The sequence below is a fragment of the Lampetra fluviatilis genome, chromosome 35 (genome assembly GCF_964198595.1).
Source record: "Lampetra fluviatilis chromosome 35, kcLamFluv1.1, whole genome shotgun sequence".
Classification (NCBI taxonomy): domain Eukaryota; kingdom Metazoa; phylum Chordata; class Hyperoartia; order Petromyzontiformes; family Petromyzontidae; genus Lampetra; species Lampetra fluviatilis.
This window is the reverse complement of record NC_136309.1, coordinates 4492954-4512612: the sequence shown is the minus strand read 5'-3', so window position 1 is coordinate 4512612 and position 19659 is coordinate 4492954. Positions and strand designations below refer to the sequence as shown.

At 51.2% G+C, this 19659-nt stretch overlaps 1 protein-coding gene across 1 annotated transcript; it reads left to right on the top strand.

Annotated features, from left to right (window-relative positions):
- The first annotated feature begins 2453 nt into the window (after positions 1 to 2453).
- Positions 2454 to 18288, top strand: BRI3 (brain protein I3). Its single transcript, XM_078872765.1, has 3 exons — positions 2454 to 2742; positions 14099 to 14246; positions 16481 to 18288. The coding sequence occupies exons 1-3, from the start codon at positions 2679 to 2681 to the stop codon at positions 16611 to 16613; spliced, it is 345 nt and encodes a 114-aa protein (XP_078728891.1). The 5' UTR covers positions 2454 to 2678; the 3' UTR covers positions 16614 to 18288.
- The last annotated feature ends 1371 nt before the right edge of the window (positions 18289 to 19659 follow it).

The following is a 19659-nucleotide window of genomic DNA, read 5'->3' as shown; positions in this document are numbered from 1 at the left end:
TGGGAGGAGTGGTAGCAATGTGCTACTCTGAAGAGCGGAGCGTTCAAACCCCAAGCGAAGTCAGTTGTAGTGGGGAGAGGAGTTGAAACGACGCAAATCGGGTGGGGGTCTTAATGAAGGTGACCAGTTATATTTGTGAAACGACGTTGAAAAGGGGGAGACGTAAGACGGGGTATTAATGCATTTCCCTGTCCCCCCCCCCAGGACTTCCCCAAAATTACGAGCGAATCTGCTGACTTAACGGTTCAATGGTTTGGAGATTCGCCCTCAGCGACAGTCATAGCGATGGTGGTTCCAGATCGTTGGGGCAACGCTTGATCGCAAGAGCCGAGGCTGGGAGAGGGGTAGTAAGGTGCTCCTCTGAAGAGCGGAGCGTTCAAACGCCAAGCGACGTAAGTGTGCGGAGGGGGGTGAAGCGACACAAATCTGGTGGTGGTCTTAATGAAGGTGGCCAGGTGTGAAACGACGTTGAAAAGGGGGAGGCGTAAGTCGGGGTATTAATGCATTTCCCTGTTTCCCCCCCCAGGACTTCCCCAAAATTACGAGCGAAACTGGTGACTTGACGGTTCAATGGGTTGGAGAGTCTTCACCATTCTAGTCCACAGCGACAGTCATAGCGATGGTGCAAATTGCGTTTTTGTTCACGTATAAAGTCAATAGTCAGATTTTTGCTCCACTAAACAATGAGGAATTGCTAACCTCCCGTTTGCAGCTCTGAGTCAGTGCTGGAAATTGCACATTCCTACGATGGGGGCCGAGTCGGTTTACGACCTCTTTATTACAAGAACACAAATAAAAATCCCCCGGTATAACATTGCTTATAGAGCGTTGGGGCAAGTGTAGTTTTGTAAGCACCTAGGTTATGTATAGGGGCCGTTCATAAATGACGTCACGTACCTGGGGGGGGGGGAGGGAGTCAGATATTTGTGACGATGTGGGACGAGGGGGTGAGAAATCTGACGTTACATCAAAATGCGCAACTTTAAAGAAATATAGACAACACGTTCTACTTAATTAAATAGACTTTTAATAAATGTTTTCTCCTACAACATCAGAGTGCAGCGCCACATTAAATACGCACTACAATGACAATAGTTGAAAGCGATTTGAAGCATGTTTTATTTGGGGGGGGGGGGGGCAGAGCTTTGTGACGTCAAATTTGAGGGGGGGGGGTCTGACTTTTTGTGACGCCGTGTGACGAGGGGGGTGGGCGGTAAAAAATCGTCCAAAATCGCGTGACGTCATTTATGGACGGCCCCATATACGTAGCCAACCGTGCTTATCGGAAGTGCCTTTGTCTCCCCAATGCTATTTTCCACATCGCATCAGGCACTCTTTTAAGGTTGAGCCGACCTAGAGGATGCCAGTGACAATTTATTTGATCACTCGCCACTCACGTTGGCCGTGTCGTTCGTGGCACAGTCCGCATGACGAAACCCACTCCCTGCCTGATATATTCCGGCGCTCATAAGCAAAGATAAAGATGCCCCCAAAATAGCTTCTCACGGGCTGGTTGGGTCAAGTGCTGCTGGCGAGCACCTCTGCTAAGGCCCGAACGGCGCACGAAGGGGCGGTGTGAACCAGAACCACACTCGGCCGCCTTTGTCTCCCCAAGCGCTGATGGTTACACACCGCACCAGGTACTCATGTTGAGGCTGCGTCGACCTACGGGGGGAGGCCCAGGACCGGTTCGGATAATCGCCACCGGTGGTGGCCCGTGAGCAGGGAAATCAAACTCGGGCCGCCTGGTTCTTAGCGGCAACGCGCTAACCGCTGCACCACCGCTCCACACGCATCTGTATAACGCGGGCACGCGATGTTGAGTTTTGCCCGGCTTCTGGCTGACCGACCTCCTTCCCCACACAGGAAATGGTGCCTCACCCCCCCGAAAGGAGGGGAGGGGGGAAGGAGGATGGGGCGGAGGAGGGGAGGGGCTGCTGGTGGTGGAAACTCGTTATGGGAGAGAGGTGGAAGAGAAAGAGGGTGGAGAGAGAGAGGGCGGAGTGCGCGGACTCCGTGCAGGGAAGCGGGAGGGGTATGGGGGGAGAAGGAGGGATGGGGGGCGAGAAGGAGGGATGGGGGGGCGGGAGGGATGGGGGGGGCGGGAGGGATGGGGGAGGGAGGGATGAGGGGGGGGGGCGAGAGGGAGGGATGGGGGGGGGGCGAGAGGGGGGGATAGGGGGGCGAGATAGGATGGGGGGGGGGGCGAGAGGGAGGGATGGGGGGGCGAGAGGGAGGGATGAGGGGGGGCGAGAGGGGGGGATAGGGGGGCGAGATAGGATGGGGGGGCGAGAGGGAAATATGGGCGGCGAGAGGGAGGGATGGGGGGGACGAGAGGGAGGGATGGGGGGGAGGGCGAGAGGGAGGGATGGGGGGGTGAGAGGGAGTGATGGGGGGAGGGCGGGATGGGGGAGGGATGGGAGGGGAAATGTGAGCCGCGCCCATAATCGAATCTGGCTTTTGTGCAGATGCGAGTTTCTCCTGCACTCGTGCCAGTTGCGAGCCGAAGGAGGAGGAGGCGCGAGGTCGCAGACACGCAACGGGACTCGAGAGGCAGAGACAAGAGACCCGACTGAGAGGAGGACGAGACACGAGGCAGGAGAACGGGGCCCAGCAACGAACAAGGGGGCATCAGGAGACGAGAGAGAGAGAAGCGCTGAAGAGAAATTGAAGAAGACATGAGCGCCCCACCTCCTTACGGCTACTCGCAGCCACCCGTGGCGCCAGGATATGCTCCGCAGGGTGAGGAGTGGGAACGGTTGCCGTGTTCACTGCTGTGTGCGTGTGTACAGAATTGATGAAGTATGGTCAAAATACCCCCCTCACCCCCCTCCCCTCCCCCTCTCCCGCTCACCCCCCCCCCACCACCCTTCCCCTGATCCACAAGTGGATGCACGAGAGTGTCTGTGTGTGTGTCTCTGTGTGTGTGTCTCTGTGTGTGTGTGTCTGTGTGTGTGTGTCTGTGTGTGTGTCTCTGTGCGTGTGTGTCAGTGTGTGTGTGTACACGTGGGGTATAAGGCGGCTAAGCGTGTGCGTGTTTTTTTTTTGTGGGGGAGCGATGGCGCAGTGGTTGGCGCACTAAGCTACGAATCCCGGAGGAAAACAAAAAAAATCCCGAGTTCGATTCCCGCTGGTGACGCAATTCCGGCGGCGAATGTTTGCGTGGACCTCCCCTTGGTCGACTCAGCCTTAAACGATTGCAGTTGTATAAACCTCAGCATTGGGGTCGCGAGGGCGGCCCGGCGTGGTTGCTGTCCGCCCACCCCTCGCATCGCAAGCCTCTCCATAGGTGCTCGCTAACAGCACTTCCCACGAAAGTCCTTGAAAAGATTATATTGTTGGTGCATGGTTAGTACCTGTGTTTATGCACAGCTGTGTGGGGGGGGGGGCGGTGGCGCAGTGGTTAGCGTACAAACTCACGCGTTCCGTTCAATTCCAGCTCCTAGCCAACATCGTTGATACATCACGTGACTTTTTGTTGTTGTTGTTGACACTTTCAAAGTATGAACATTGTTTCAGAGTAGGTATATTATCGGAGCATGTTTTTGTTTCCATGTTCACCAAAAGCACGCGCGGTTAATGCAGGACTTGATTCCTCGCAACATCGTGTCTGCGTGGTGTTTGAACGCGTAAAACCACGTTATTTTTTTCTTCATATTGTTCATGGCTAACGCAGTAAACACATCTAAACCGACGGTGCACGGCTCCGACCCGAGGTGGACTCTGCATTCAACTTGCTGGTGTTCAAACAGCAGCCAGTTGGGCAGGAAAGTCGTCCGAGCGTGGTTTGCTGGCTCGTGCACCGGGCCGAACCTGCACAGGTGCTGCTCAAGAACACGTGTCACCCAACGGCCTTGTCTGACTTTCCGCGGCGGAAGCCTTTCATGTTTGCTTCGCACATGCGAGTGCACCTTAGCGGTGACGTCACCGCCACGTCGGGGCGATTGACCGGTCTTGTGACCTCGCCCTAGGTCGGCTCGGCGTCAAATGAGCACCCGATGCGGTTGGTAAAACGTCGCCACTGGGGAGACAAAGGCGGCCGGGCGTGGTGCTGGCCGCCCACCCCCGCGTGTGCCGTGCCGGCCTTCATAGGGGGCTCGCTGACAGCACTTGCCCCTATATACTGTAGTCTGTTAAGGCTATACGGGGGATCTTTGTCTTTGGTTCTAAAAAAAAAACCCACACACGGGACATCAACGAATATAAAAGGAAAAGTGCGCAACGAAGCGTGGAGAGACGGAGAGATGCAAGCTTGGAATTGCACTGAGACGGACAGAGAGGAAACACGTGGATCAGAGATGTGGCGGGGGTGGTGGCCGATGGGACGCGTCCCATTGGCACGTCCATCGCGGAGACGGAGCGATGGGATGTCGTGCGCGGGTTGCTCGGTGGATTGTTGTTGCGGTACAAGGATCACGAGGGATGGCAACGTCTTGCGGAGGCCTTTATCCAGCAGTGGATTTATCGATACTGTGTATATATACATGCGTATGTATATATGGGGGGGGGGAGCGGTAGTGTAGTGGTTCGTGCACTTGTGAGCCGAGTTCGACTCCCGCTCACGACCGTACATTAGTGGCGAGCATCTCAACCGGTCCTCGACCTCCTCTAGGTCGACTCAGCCTTAATAGTACTCGGTGCAGTGGGTAAACATCAGCACTGGGGAAACAAAGGCGGTCGGGCGTGGTACTGACCTCCCCCCCCCACCTACCATCGTGTTGGCCTTCATAGGTGCTACTCTGGCTAACAGCACTTTGCCCAACAGCCTTTAGAAGCGACACGGGGTAAAATGTCCGCCTTGGTGTGGTGATGCGTGTATCCGTTTGTCACCCCCATATATTATACTCCCCAGCAAATAGAGTTTGGCCATGTGGCTTTCATGGACACGCACGCCTCCCCTCGGGGCCCTCCTTTGCACGCTGGGGTTTTCACCGCGCGGGTTTGGCCAGCGCGAAAACTCCAGGGCAACGAAAAAAAACCCCATTCTGCTAAAGTCTAAACTAAAACTCTTGGGTCTTACGGTTATGTCACGTAAATAAAAAATTAACCCGTAAAAACAAAGTTTTTCACTATAAATCCTTTATATGCGTGGCATCGGTTTTATTTTATTATTCATTTATGTTTTTCTTGAGTAAGAGTTTCATTTTTATCACATTGGTAGTTTAAATTAAATATGAATTTTTTTTTTTCCTAAAAAGTGGAACATTTTCTCCACGAAAATAAATTGTCACGCACAACGAGTCTGTGTGCAAAATGTCAGCTCGATTGGATCACGGGAAGTGGGTTAAAAAACGACCGAAAGATTTGCACGATCTTAAGCGCGCAAGCAAGCAAGTGAACTTAATATAAAGGATTTAAAAATAATAATAGATCACGACGTTTCGATCAATGTGTTTTTTATTTACGTGGCTTGACCGAAAGGCACAAGAGTATGCATTCCTGCTGTCACGAAAGCTTTAAATCAAGATCTAAACAAATAAGTGAAGAAGGAGCCGGTGCATCGGAGCGTGGCGGTTAGGGTGTGGGGGGGGTAGTCGTGAATCCCAGGCTGCTTGTGGGCACACCTCTCCATCAACAACAAGTGGGGAATGTCGGTGGTGGCTGTTGGTGGCTTATGCAACCGCCGAATATGAACGTCAGTGGATGAATGCATGACAGGATAATGAGTCGGATGCCTTATATGACCTGTCCCAGGCGCCGGCTAAAGTGGCACCCCGGGGTAAAGTCATCTTGTTGGGTGACTTTTATGCCCCAGTACGTTTTGGTGCGTGCAGGTAGCTGAATCCGGAGTGATTGGAAGGCATGGGCCAGATCGGCTCAATAACGTTAGGAGGCCGCTAGACTTCTGTGCAGCCCATGGGCTTGTAATCGCCAACACGCTCTTCCGGCGTCGGCGATTCCACGCAACATCATGGATACGCGCCGGATCAAAACGAGAACATCCGGAATATGGAGCGATGGAACGGAGAATACGGGCCCATGTCCTTGATGCCAGGACCTACCGTGGAGCTGATATCTCGCCATCGGCCTGTCATCCGTAATGTGTGCCTGCCGATGTGGTGGGCGTCCAACTAGGGACCCCGTTCAATCCCACAAAAGCCTTGGACCCGGCTAACCGGTTTTAGAACCATCGTGAGTCAATAGGCCTTGGACTCAACGCAAAACGGAAATGGGCACGCAATTTAGTGCTTCCCAGAAACGCTGGCTGACGGAGGCGTGTTCCCCAAAGCTGAGACAACAGCTCCACTCCCATCTTATGAAAACCCACGTACCCAAGAATGAGGAGGAGTTTAATCGCAACCTCCGCTCGGGAAAGTTCAGCGAGCCGTGCGACCGCTACAAGGACAAGGCGGTGGTTTCACGAGTCGCCGATCGGATGGAATTTGTCTCGGCAGCTCACGATCACGAATGACTCGCTCATGGAAGTAATGTGCAGTGCGACACCTATTATCTCCGGCCAGGGCCTGTCCATAGGGAGATGCGGGGCCTGGGGCAAATCATCTTGCGTGCCAACCCGCCTACGTCGCAGCACAACGGGGGGCGGGGGGTGTCCCCTCCCCCCAAAAGTGCGGGGCCCGGGGCAGTCTTCCCGATTCACCGTGAGCCAAGGAGGGACGGCTCTGTCTCGGACCCAGGCAGGGGGTGGTGTGGGGAGAACAGCTTCGCGGCTTTGCTGGACATTTCTGTGAGGGTTTGTGCAACCCTTAGCTCACAGAACACCGCGGGGTCATGGTGCGTTTGGCCGTGATGTCACGACTCGCACTCCCAGTGGCGTCAACTGTTAATGAGTCGACGATGACGTGGCGTTTTCCCAACAACAACAACGACAATAACAACGACAACAACAACAACGACAACAACAACAACGACAAAAGCCTCGCCGAGGAATGGTGACCCATTATTTTTCGAGGAGGGCCCTGCCAAGTTTTCTCGCAATGGTTGCCCCCGGATAATGCGATGGGGTTATTTGGCAGCTGTTTGGCCAACTGCTGTGTACGTTTGTGTGTGTACATCGTTTGTGCGTATAGTTTTCGTGCGCGCTGTACTGCACAGTAGCGTACTGTACGTGTCGTGCGTGGCATTCTCTAAGCGCACCATAATAAGCAGCTAGCATAGGGGCCGTCCATAAATGACGTCACGCACGTAGGGGCGGGGGGGGGTCAGACGTTTGTGACGATGTGTGACGAGGGGGGGGGGTTTGACAAATGTGACGTCACATCAAAATGCGCAACTTTAAATACATATAGACAACAGGTTCTTCTTAATTAAATAGACTTTTTAATAAATGTTTTCTCCTACAACATCAGAGTGCAGCGCCACATTAAATACGCACTACAATGACAATAGTTTAAAGCGATTTGAAGCATGTTTTATATATTTTTGGGGGGGGGGGGGCAGAGCTTTGTGACGTCATATTTGAGGGGGGGGGTCGGACTTTTTGTGACGCCGTGTGACGAAGGGGGGGGGAGGGGTAAAAAATCGTCCAAAATCGCGTGACGTCATTTATGGACGGCCCCATAGACGTGGGAGCATTTGCGTACAGCGCAAACTTTTGGTGCACACTGTCCTCTTGCTCGCAATGTGGGTCTTAACCTTTAAATGTTTAAAAAAAAAAATCAGCCTTCTTGATAAACTAGATCGACGAGGTCACTGTGTTTAATTTTGTGTGCATTGCTTCGACCACTGCGCCTCCAACTCCCTCCCACGCACGCGCTCCACAAGCACATTCGCAGACGCCACCACCACCACAAAAGCAAAAAATTAACCCGTAAAAACAAAGTTTTTCACTATAAATCCTTTATATGCGTGGCATCGGGTCGGCTAGAGTCCTCTCGTCCTCTGGCTTGAGATGGCTGCCACCTATGGGTCAGATGATTGTCTGGCAGCATTAAACAATTGGTAATTAAATATTTTTTTCCCTAAACAGTGTAAAATTTAGGAAAAAAATTTTCTTACGAAAATGCATTGTCACGTACAACGAGTCTGTGTGCAAAATGTCAGCTCGATTGGATCACGGGAAGTGGGTTAAAAAACGACCGAAAGATTTGCACGGTCCTAAGCAAGCAAGTGAACTTAATATAAAGGATTTAAAAGGCATTTCTTCTTGCAGGCTAAGGGTCACGTTTTCAGCACCCGACTGCCAATACCTCGCGCGGGCCCGCGATTGTTGTTCCGGCAGCCGCCGATTCACTCCGGCGCTCGCTCGCCGGTAGACAGTCATCTCCTTATCCCTCTACTATCGCTACTGCACTCGTTCACGTTCATTACACGCTTTTAAATTTCGATATAAAGCTTTCGTGACTGCAGGGATTCATCGTCTTTGTTCTTTCGGTAAAGTCACGTAGAAGGGAAATAATAAAATAAAAAAACATAGTAAAATAATTCTCACGACGTTTCGGCTACAACGCAAGCAGCCGTCATTCTTCACCTGAGGACGGCTGCTTGCGTTGTAGCCGAAACGTCGTGAGAATTATTTTATGATGTTTTATTTTTATTATTTTATTATTTCCCTTCTACGTGACTTTACCGAAAGAACCAAGAAGATACACGCTTTTATTTAACTCACTCTGTCTGTTGGCGTTGTTGTCGTATCCTCAAATCTTGTAACTCAATTTTAACCCACTTGCAAATTTGGCATCGACTGCAAACTTCGTATGCTTATGTCTTACTGATGACAATACTATATTCTATTCTTGGTTCTTTCGGTAAAGTCACGTAGAAGGGAAATAATAAAATAATCTAAATATAAAAAATTACAAATTCTCACGACGTTTCGACTGCAACACAAGCAATCGTCATCAGGTGTGAAATCCACAGGAAGAAAATGTGAAAAAGGTGACGCTTTGCTGGAGATTACTATAAACTATTTGTTATTTTACCAGCTAAGGCCCACTGAGCTATAAAGCTCAGTGTGGGAAGCGACCTGACCACAAATGAAGTCTCAACAAAGTGGCTTACAATGTGGAAATGTATAGCAGCAGGCAAATGCGCTAAACCTCATGTCAATCATACATTTAGAGGAAAAAACCAGAGGACGACGCGACTACGAGGGGAACATGTAAACAACAAATATACAGCAGCAGCAGGCGTCAGGGTCGGGATCGAATCAACGGCCTCCTGTATACCAGGCGAGGTAGTTAACATCTCCTAGCCACCGTGGCAATTCAGGTCACAACAACACTGACCCACCCAACCATTAATTTACTAACCCACTCAATGACCTACCCATTCACTCACCCACCCACCCACTCGCCCATGCACTAACTCGCACACTTAACTCACCGATTCACCGACCATACTGAAGTCCAAAACACTTATATTACTTCCTCTACGCTCTGCCCTGCTTTTGAATTCCCCCCCTTCCAACCCTCCCCGATCGTCCCTCTTTTGCCCGAGCTTTTATCATAACCTTGCTCAATTCAAGACACGGAGTTGTTACGCACCAGAGGTCGCAACCGGGTACCCGATACCCGGATACCCGTACCCGGCCGGGTACGGGTGTACGGGTAGCCGTTTGTGACCCTGGTGCAGCCGGGTACGGGTAAGCCGTGAGTCACTGGTGAGTAACTGTTTGTCACTCATTTCGGGTAGGGTACGGGTAGGGAACGGGTACCCGTACCCGGCCGGGTACGGGTACCCGGCCGGGTACGGGTACCCATTTGCGACCCTGGTGCGGCCGGGTACGGGTACGGGTAAGGAATCAAAACCCGTTTGCGACCTCTGTTACGCACTCTTGCCCATCACTTTGACAGTTGTTGCTGTTTGTTGCTGACCGCTTGACGTTTCGGGCCTTTCGGGCCTCCTGCTGCTCAGCAAACTGTGTCAACCACTAGCCCCGTGGCTTGTCCAATGGGTTTCTGCGCGCGTGGCCGAATTCCTGTAAACGGGGACCCGGTTTCCTTGTAACGCGTGGGGGTATTTAAAAAAAACTGGATATCTTCCCCTTAACAACAAGCAGCTGGAATCTGTTTATACGAATGAACGAGAAAAAAAGCCACAAGGGAGATGTTGCAAAAATGGAACTAATTTCCCTGTGTACATAATCCTATCCCTGGCACCATAGTCCTAATCATAGCCCAAATCATGTGCCTAGCCCCTAACCGTATGCCCAGCTGTATCACTAAGCCCAGTCTTAACCCCTAACCCTTGACTTAATTGTACCCATGCCCTGAAACCCCGACCATAACCTTCGTCCTATATAGCCTTAGTCTTAATAATAGCTCAAGTGTTAATCATAACCCTAGCCTCAGTCCAAGTCCGAGCCAAACCCTGGCTCTAGCTCGAGATGGTATATCCGAGCCCTTGGCTGAACCCAAGTCCTATAGCAGAGGTCGCAATCGGGTACCCGTTACCCGTACCCTATCCGATACCCAGCTACCCGTACCCGGCCCGGGTACGGGTACGGGTAACGGTTTGCGACCCTGGTGCGGCCGGGTACGGGTAAGGAATTAAAACCCGATTTAAAGCTTTCGTGACTGCAGGGATTCATCTTCTTGGTTCTTTCGGTAAAGTCACGTAGAAGGGAAGTAATAAAATAATAAAAATAAAACATAATAAAATAATTCTCACGACGTTTCGGCTACAACTGCTTGAATCAAAACCCGTTTGCGACCTCTGCCCTATAGCTTCGCGATGATAGCCTCATAACCATAGCCGTGCCCAAATTATAGACCAGGGGGTGGGAAGCCTGCAATAATAACAATTGCATTGATATCGCGGCTTTTCATCAAGGATCTCGAAGCACTGTACAGGACAACGAGCAGCAGACACTTAGCATTAAAATAAAAAAAATATTTTTAATACATTTTAAAAAGCCATTTGCTAAGTGAACTAAACGTTTAGTAAGCGGAAGCGTAACAGACCAAGAGCCGAAAGGTGCCCACCCACGAGTTGCGTAAAGAGCCAAGTATATATACAAGTGTGAAAACATATTAACAGTTTTTGGCACGGCACGGGATACATGATTCTTTGCTACGACTGTGATAGTCTGTTATACCTTCTTGGTTCTTTCGGTAAAGTCACGTAGAAGGGAAGTAATAAAATAATAAAAATAAAACATAATAAAATAAAACATAATAAAACATTATGTTTTATTTTTATTATTTTATTACTTCCCTTCTACGTGACTTTACCGAAAGAACCAAGAATATGAATCTCTGCAGTCACGAAAGCTTTAAATCGAAATTTAAGTCTGTTATACGTTACGCCCCTTCTATAGAGCCGCGTGTGGTGGACTAAAAAGCCGCACGCAGCTGGGGGAGACGCCAGTTGGCCACCGCTGCTCTGGAACCAACCCTAGCCCTGGGCCAAACTCAATCCCTAACTTCATTCCTAACCCCAACACGAGCTCCAACCCAAGCATGAATTCTATCCATATCCCCCAACACTACGCTTAGCTCTCGTAGCGTAGCCACAATCCAATCACTATACCTCTAGCATTTATGGCCCTAACACTAGCCCGGGTAGGCAACCAACTTAACAAAGATAGAGCGATTGTTTCGATTGAAAGCTTTCGTGACTGCAGGGATTCATCTTCTTGGTTCTTTTGGTAAAGTCACGTAGAATGGAAATAATAAAATAATAAAAATAAATTGTATTATGTTTTATTATTATTATTTTATTAAAGTCACGTATATTGAAAATAATAAAATATATTTTATTATGTTTTATTATTATTTTATTATTTCCATTCTACGTGACTTTACCGAAAGAACCAAGAAGAGCGATTGTTCTCGAATTCTGTTAGTCAACTACAAACCTCAATAGTTCAAGATGCCGCCAATGTACATGGTGAAGCCGAGACGGCGGTCCTTAAAGGGCCGCGTGGGGCTCCGGTGACCCCTGACCCTAGCCTTAGCCCTCCTTCTCGCCACAACCGTGAGAGCGGTTGCGAGTTAAGGGCATGGTGGGGGGTGGGGGGGGTCTCTGGTGGGAACCCGGACTGAAAGTTAAGTGAGAGAGCGAAGCTTCCGAGAAAACCACCAATTTTTATGGCACTGTTTGTTTGCTGGCCATTAGACTTTATTGGAGGCCTGTGCTCAGCAACTGATGACAGCTGTGGCTAATACTGTTCACACTGCTTTCATCGCTGGCAATGCTGTTTGCCTATGCGGATGCCGTTGCTGATAATACACTGCTGTTGTTGTTGAAGTATAAGATAACGATGTTGCTGCTGATGATACTGCTGATGACGCGCCTGATAATCATGAAGATCAGCGTCAGAGTGGGCCCCATTATTCCTCCTAGCTCATATGTGAGCCTATCGAACCTTGATTGGTGCTCGCTAACAGCATGTCAAATGTGATAATATAATAACCTAATAATAATCAAAATTATAAGTGTCTTCTTTATCCAGAAAATCCCAAGGACTCCTTTTCTGGAGGTTCTGGCTACATTTTTTTTATTTTAAAAGTTTTCAACCAATTTATGATTCACAATTGATAGTTGAGTTAAGAACGCGTAAGTGAAATGTCAGAATCGAAATATTTATACTGGAGGAATCCGATGACCTATAAAGCTCCTTTTCACAGATGTTGCGTCGTAAACCCTCCGCCACGGCCAATATATAAAGTTGTCACGTGATGAAGAAACGTGCCAGATTATCATCGCTTCAGCACAGAGGTCGCAAACGGGTACCCGATACCCGTACCCTACCCGATACCCGGCTACCCGTACCCGGCCGGGTACTGGTACGGGTAGCCGTTTGCGACCCTGGTGCGGCCGGGTACGGGTACGGGTAGGCCGTGAGTCACTGGTGAGTAACCGTTTGTCACTCATTTCGGGTAGGGTACGGGTAGGATACGGCTACCTGTACCTGGCCGGGTACGGGTACGGGTACCCATTTGCGACCCTGGTGCGGCCGGGTACGGGTACAGGTAAGGAATCAAAACCCGTTTGCGACCTCTGTTTCAGCAGCAGCATCAGCACCAGGCGTGTGTTGTTGGAGAGCGATTCGCGCAATGATCAACGACCGCGTGCGGACGTTCCGCTGGTAGTTACAACCGGCTTCATCGGGCAGCTGTCATAAATATGAAAACGTTTCGTGGTTGCGAAAGCCAGCGTCGATCAAGGAAACCAGATAAGTCCACATATGTGGGCAACGTGTGCGTGCGAGCGTGAACGCTAACAGCACTTGCCCCTACAGTCTGTTAAGGCTATACGGGGCATCTCTGTGCGTGGGTGTGTGTGTGCGTGCGTAGGAGTGGAGTGGTTAGCATGTTGAGCTATGAAATCCGGCGGAGACTCAACTTCGATTCCCGCCCACAGCCAACACCGACAATTATCCGAGCCGGTCCTGCGTCTCCCCTAGGTCGACTGAGCCTCAAATGAGTACCTGGTGCGATGTGTAAAAAATCGGCCTTCGAGAGGTGCTCGCTAACAGCACTTGCCCCTACAGTCTGTCATGGCTACACGCTGGGGGATCTTCGTCTTGGGGGTTTAATTTGGGAGATGCATATGTGGTGGGGTAAAACATTAACAGAGGACGCCTCTGTTCCGAGTAGTAACTTGCATTGTTGGCGGAGACAGCGTCGCCTTGTTTAGCGCGTCGCATCCTCACGATTAGGACCCCGGAGCGAGCGAGCGAGAGTCAAAAAAAAACCCGACGGAGCCTTCACGAACGGCGGCGACCTTGGGGGCAGCGGCGGCGGCGGCGGCGGCGGCGGCGGCCACGCTCCGCACGTGTCGCCGCAAAATCCAGAGGCAGCGGGATGTGGAAGTGTTTTGCGAAACTCCCTTCAACGTGGGCGTCGAGGAGGTGCGCCGGGTCCCCTGGCCTCTCCAGGGGAATGCGTGGCCAAGTGTGGGCTGATGTCATCCAATCCTTCTAAATGGATGTTGCCCCCCCCCCACTTCTCCCCGCGATGTGTGGGCTTCCTCCACGTGATCCCCGGCTTCCTCCCACGTGGACATCAACGCTCGTGAAAGTGGCTTCTGCTTCATCCGTACGGCCGATCTCGGCGGACAGCAGCGTCTCCGAATGATTTACCTTGAAGCGGGTCGAGTCGGGTATCTGGTTTGAAAACGTCTCAATCTATGCACCGTGTTTCCTCTCCCTACCCCCCTTCTCTCACTCGCCCACCCCCGCTCCTACCCCCAGCCGCGTACCCCCCTCAGTATGGCCCCCAGTATCCACCCGCCTGCGCGCAGCCCCTCAGTTACCCAAGTCAAGCGGGCCCTGCGTACGCCCCGGGCCCTCAGCCCACACCGGCCGTGGTGATCATGGCCGGAGGCTGCCCTTCCTGCAGGTGAGAACCCCACCCCTCCCCCGCCATGGTAACGTGGAATTTCCAACACTTGTTGCGATGGAGCAGGGGCCCAGCCACCTGTCCCGACGAGCCGCGTGCAAAATGAGTCGTCCATTGAAATCGATGCTTGTGCTCGCAACGCACGAATCGACGCGTGCGTTCAGTTCGTCGGCCTATGGGCTTTCCGGGGCTCAGATTTTAATCCAGAAGCATTGGTTTATGAAGTTAAACTCTGGGGCACCAGGTCTATCAAGCCTGTGCTGTGTACTCCGATTAGCACGGTTGGCCACGTATGGTGCAAAACAAGTTCAGCATACACCCTGCAGGAAAGTGCAACGCAATACCGGTACCAGAATTCGGTACGACCTGAACACAGATGCCAATGCCTGGACAGGTGGCAGCTCTACCCAGGATGGGGCATATTACACTGGTCAACAAAATTTTTTTTTTTCTGGCCTGGACTTTTGCAGCTGTTTTAGACTAATTTCAGGGTGCTGATTCCAAATCTGATCTCAGATTTGCTCACTCACATCTCATTTTTATGCTATCGTCATACCCTATTTTCATTGATTTTACCCGAAATTAACTCTGTCACTTATGATTGCAAGTTGTTGCGAGTCAGTGACTGCTTTAGTGTTAAAATATGGTGCTGTATTTTTAGGATAGTGTGTTTATAATATTATTTTATGTAGTTATCCACATTTATTTAATCTTTTTCTTCTGCAGTTTTTATTGAAAATGCAATATATCTCAAAAACCTGATGTGATAGACAAAAACTGATGCCAGATTTGGAATCAGCACCCCACAATTACCTTAAAACCGTTGGAATAACCTTATGCCAGAAAAAGTGTGTTGACCAGTGTTATAAGCAGACGTACGCCTCCTTCACACATCTATCCCTGCACTTAACACATCCCCCCCCACATCCCATCAGCCACACGGCCGTCTAGAAGTGCACCATAGCATTGGTTTAGCGCAAGTTAATTTGTGCAGACCAGTTTCGACATTCAGTGTCTCATCAGCAGTCGGGCTCGCCTGAACTTTGTTCATTTGTGATGATGATGATGATGATGAAAAAAATAAGAATAGGCTTTACCCTTCATGGCAAGAATACTGGAGGCGTTAAGATGTTCAAACATCAAATAGCTCATTATCACAAGCAGAGGTCGCAAACGGGTTTTGATTCCTTACCCGTACCCGTACCCAGCCGCACTAGGGTCGCAAACGGGTACCCGTACCCGTATCCGGTCGTACCCGTACCCTACCCGTATCCGGCCGGGTACGGGTATCGGGTACCTGATTGCGACCTCTGGGATGAAGCCATGTTGCAGGCGTGGGTGAGTTGATTCTAGGAACTTGAATTGTGAGAAGAGACACGACGTTGGGAAGTGAGTGACAAACGGTTACTCACCAGTGACTCACGATCTACCCGTACCCGGCCGCACCAGGGTCGCAAACGGGTACCCGTACCCGGCCGGGTACGGGTAGCTGGGTATCGGGTAGGGTACGGGTATCGGGTACCCGGTTGCGACCTCTGATCACAAGGCATCAAGTCTGCATTGACCATACACGCTTGTGGTAAAACATGCAAATGGAACATTCGTTGATATTATTTGCATCGTCCTTGAAACTGATTGGCCTCTTATGGCCTTGTCTCACCAGATACACTTCAGAGATAGGAGCCGAAGTTTCCGTAGCCACGGTTGTTTTTTTGACTTGGGCCGCGTGGTGCTTGTTTCACGCAAAAAACAATCTTGTCAACAACCCTCCACCACCCAATAAGATAGTCACGTTTTGCAAAGCTGTTATTATCATCATCATCATAATCATCATAAACACGTGCCAACGTACTGATCGAATCCTGACTACTTGGAGCTCGGAGGCGGCTTGAGAATTTCACGACCGAATTCTCAACGTCCTAACCGTACGTTCAACGTTTTTTTGCCCAAGACTCTTCTGCTCTTCGCTGAGGGAGGTTCGCCCGAGAAGGCCTTGAGTGTTCCTCAACACGAAACACGCGGGAGCCCTTTGCTTCACGCGCCACGTTCCGGCTCGCCGTCGTCGCGTTCGCGATGTGAATGCCCCGATGACGACTGTCTAGCCCACGTCCCAGTTTTAAGTCCTAGCCAACTAACTTCCAGCCTCATGTCGCTTTGCGGCGGGCGTCGTCGCGCTAACGATGTGACTGCCCTGATGACGACGATGTCGATGATGATGCCGTGCCTTGCTGCAGGATGGGCGTGATGCAAGACGACTTCACGTGCTGCGGGATCTTCCTCGCCATCTGCTTCTTTCCCCTGGGCATCCTGTGCTGCTACGCTCTGCGCCAGAAGCGTTGCGCCAGCTGTGGTCACACCGTGGGATAGCGGACCGGCCTGGCTGCCCACCCTCCCTGTCTAGCCCAGGTCAACCTCTCTGTCTAGCCCAGGTCACCCTCCCTGTTTAGCCCAGGTCAACCTCTCTGTTTAGCCCAGGTGTCTCTGCCCCAAACCCCCCCCCCCCCCGAGCCACCTTGCCCTGAATCAATACACTCAAGCCACCATTGTTTGTTGTTGTTGTTGCTGCCCAATGTTAAGTCATAGCCAATTCCAGCCTGATGTAGCCCAGTGTCTAGTCCGGCATATAGCCCAAGTCGGTTTGATATAACACTTCCTAGCCTGGGTTAAACTAGTTCAACCGAGTCACTCACCTAAGCCGAGCCCTGCCTAGCTGAGATTAAAAAAAATGTTTGTTTAATGCAGCCTATAGCACTTCTTAGCTTGGCTAAAATTAGTTTAATCGAGTATCTAGCCTAGGCCGAGCCCTGTCTATCCTAGATTAAACTAGTCTTTAAGCTAGCATCTAGCCGAGGCTTAACCCTGCCAAGCCGAGGTAAACTAGGTTTTAAGATGTGTGTATCTATGTGTGTGAGCGGGCGTTCGACACTTCACATGACGTCAAGGTGCACATAGCCTGGCACAAGCGTCGTGGTGACGTCACCGCCACTTAGTGGCGAATGGCGGTTGTTGTTGTGGGAGAAACACTCCGCTAGGCAGGGGTACAGCTGGTTTCATCTACCGGTCATCTCAGTCGGCCAACCCACGGCAACTGCTGGGTCTGTCCCGAGACCTCCTGCCAGCAGCGAGCCGTCGACACATTCGCGTGGCCTCAAGGTGCACCTAGCCTGGCACAGTCGCTGTAGTGACATTACCGTCACTTAACGCGGTGGCGTAGCGGTTAGCGCGCCGCGCTACGAGCCCGGCGACCCGAGTTCGATTCCCGCTCGCGGCCAATAACCAGTGACGATTATCTGTACCGGTCCCCTAGGTCGACTCAGCCACAAATGAGTACCTGGTGCGGTGTGTAGTAAACATCGCCGCTGATGAGTCAAAGGCGGCCAGGCGTGGTGTTGGCCACCCACCCCCTCGCGTGCCATTCTTGCCTTAGGTGCTCGCTAACAGCACTTGCCCCAACAGTCTGTTCAGGCTATACGGGGGGAATCTGTGTCTGTGTGTGCGTGAGAAACACACGGACACACATGCACGCACACACTTGCACACACGGATACCTAACGCGAAACGAATGCCGTGCTATCACCGCGTTGACCAGAGGCGAGGAGGTTGTGACCCCTCTGTGTTGTGGCCTTCGTGACCTGTGGAGGGGCTTGGGGGTCGGGGTGACATTGGTGTCGATTCGAGGGGCCACCGTACCCCCCCCCCCCCCCAAAAAAAACCCACTGCTTTTTAAGTATTTTATCTCAGTAACGAAACTTCACACCCACGTTGGATTGCCTGGGTGTGTCGAGGACGATAATGCGAGTACCCCTGCGCGGGGGGAAAGTGAACAGCGGTTGTCCTGTGGTAGAGACCGGCTCCAGTCATGGGAATGTGGATTTTCCTCCCACTGGCTCAGGGCAGTAAACTGGAGGTGAGCGACAGTATAGCTACCAAGCCAAGTGGTCTCGGCCACCATCTTGCGCGTGTATTCATTCCGGAAGAAATTGCTGAATGTGTCTCGAAGTGCTTTTTTTTTTGTCATAAATAAAGTTTTACGTTAATTGGTTTTGTTTTGTTTTCGCTTTTATTTGTTTTTAATGTCGCGCAAGTTGCAATGCCGATGTGCCCGGAGTAGGAGAGTTTCCGAAGTCGGCGCGCACACAGCCACACACCCTGGAAGCCTGCGAAGTTCAGCCCAACGCTGGGCCACGTGCTTTTGGAACTCGGTAACTCACCCATCCACTCAACTCTCGGCCCGTCTGGGGTTTGGCACGGGCAATCTAGGGCCTTCGCACATCCGATTAGCACGGTTGGCGATATACGTCGCGAAAGAAGTTCAACGTACATCTGGCGTTTAGGTGGCGGGAATAGATTTGTGCCCAGACTTGCTAACGGTTATTGCCGTGTTGAACTTTATCGCAGTAGTCTGCGCGGCTTTTGATAAATCTGGGAATGACCGAGAAATATGTCTGGGTTGAGGTCTTTCCAAAAGGTGGCAAACCCCCCGCGAAGATTTTTCAGAACAGTTTAAGACATACTCATGAACACTGATGGGGTGGGGTGGCACGTGCCCCCCCCCCAAATGATCCGATCGAAATCCCTAATTTCGATCGGATCATTGGGGTTTATTAGCAATAAATCGGCATTTTGCGACCCCCACTGCCACTGTCTAGCATATTATTATTGTGTGCCAGGGACTCTATGAGATGATAGGACAATAGTCTGAGCCCATAATTGGTAATAAGTAACGGCAAAGCGGTTATAAGTGACTCAGAATTGTGCGCAGTTGCGTTATACAGTCCACGACTTCCCTGAAGGCATTCACCTTCAGCGAGCGCGATGGCGATCGCACAACGCGGTTCGAATTCGACCCTCGATCGATGGCTGCGCCATCGCCGCACACGCGTCGAATAAAAAGCAAGGGACAAGCCCTTACTCACTAACAACTCCTTACTCGCTAACAACTCCTCTATCATTTTTCATTGCTGGAGGGGTTGCTGCCCCCCCCCCACCCTTCCTAAAAATCCTGGCTCCGGCCATTGTTCACGAACACGGCGTGGGAAAGTTTTCGTCCTTTCGAAGTGGTCATTCTCTCTTCAATCGCTGTCGTCTCTCCGTCTTCCGCACTAGTTTGGCGCCATCTGTCGGAAGCAAAGCATGGGCGGAGGAGCGACGCTCACAACCAGGAGCGGGGGGGGGGTCTTCTTTGGTTCGTTCGGTAAAGCCACGTCGATATAAAAATAATAAAAATAAAAGATCAAGTGAATAAAAATAATTAAAGGAGAGGGCTGCCGGGTGGATAACCAAAAAAAAAAACCGCAGCAAGTTGACATCGGTGATGATGAATCGGCCAGCCGACTTCAGTGCGGCGTCAACTCCAGTGATGGAAATGGGACAGGAACGCCCGCGGTGGGAGTGGGAATGTGAACCCGACTCA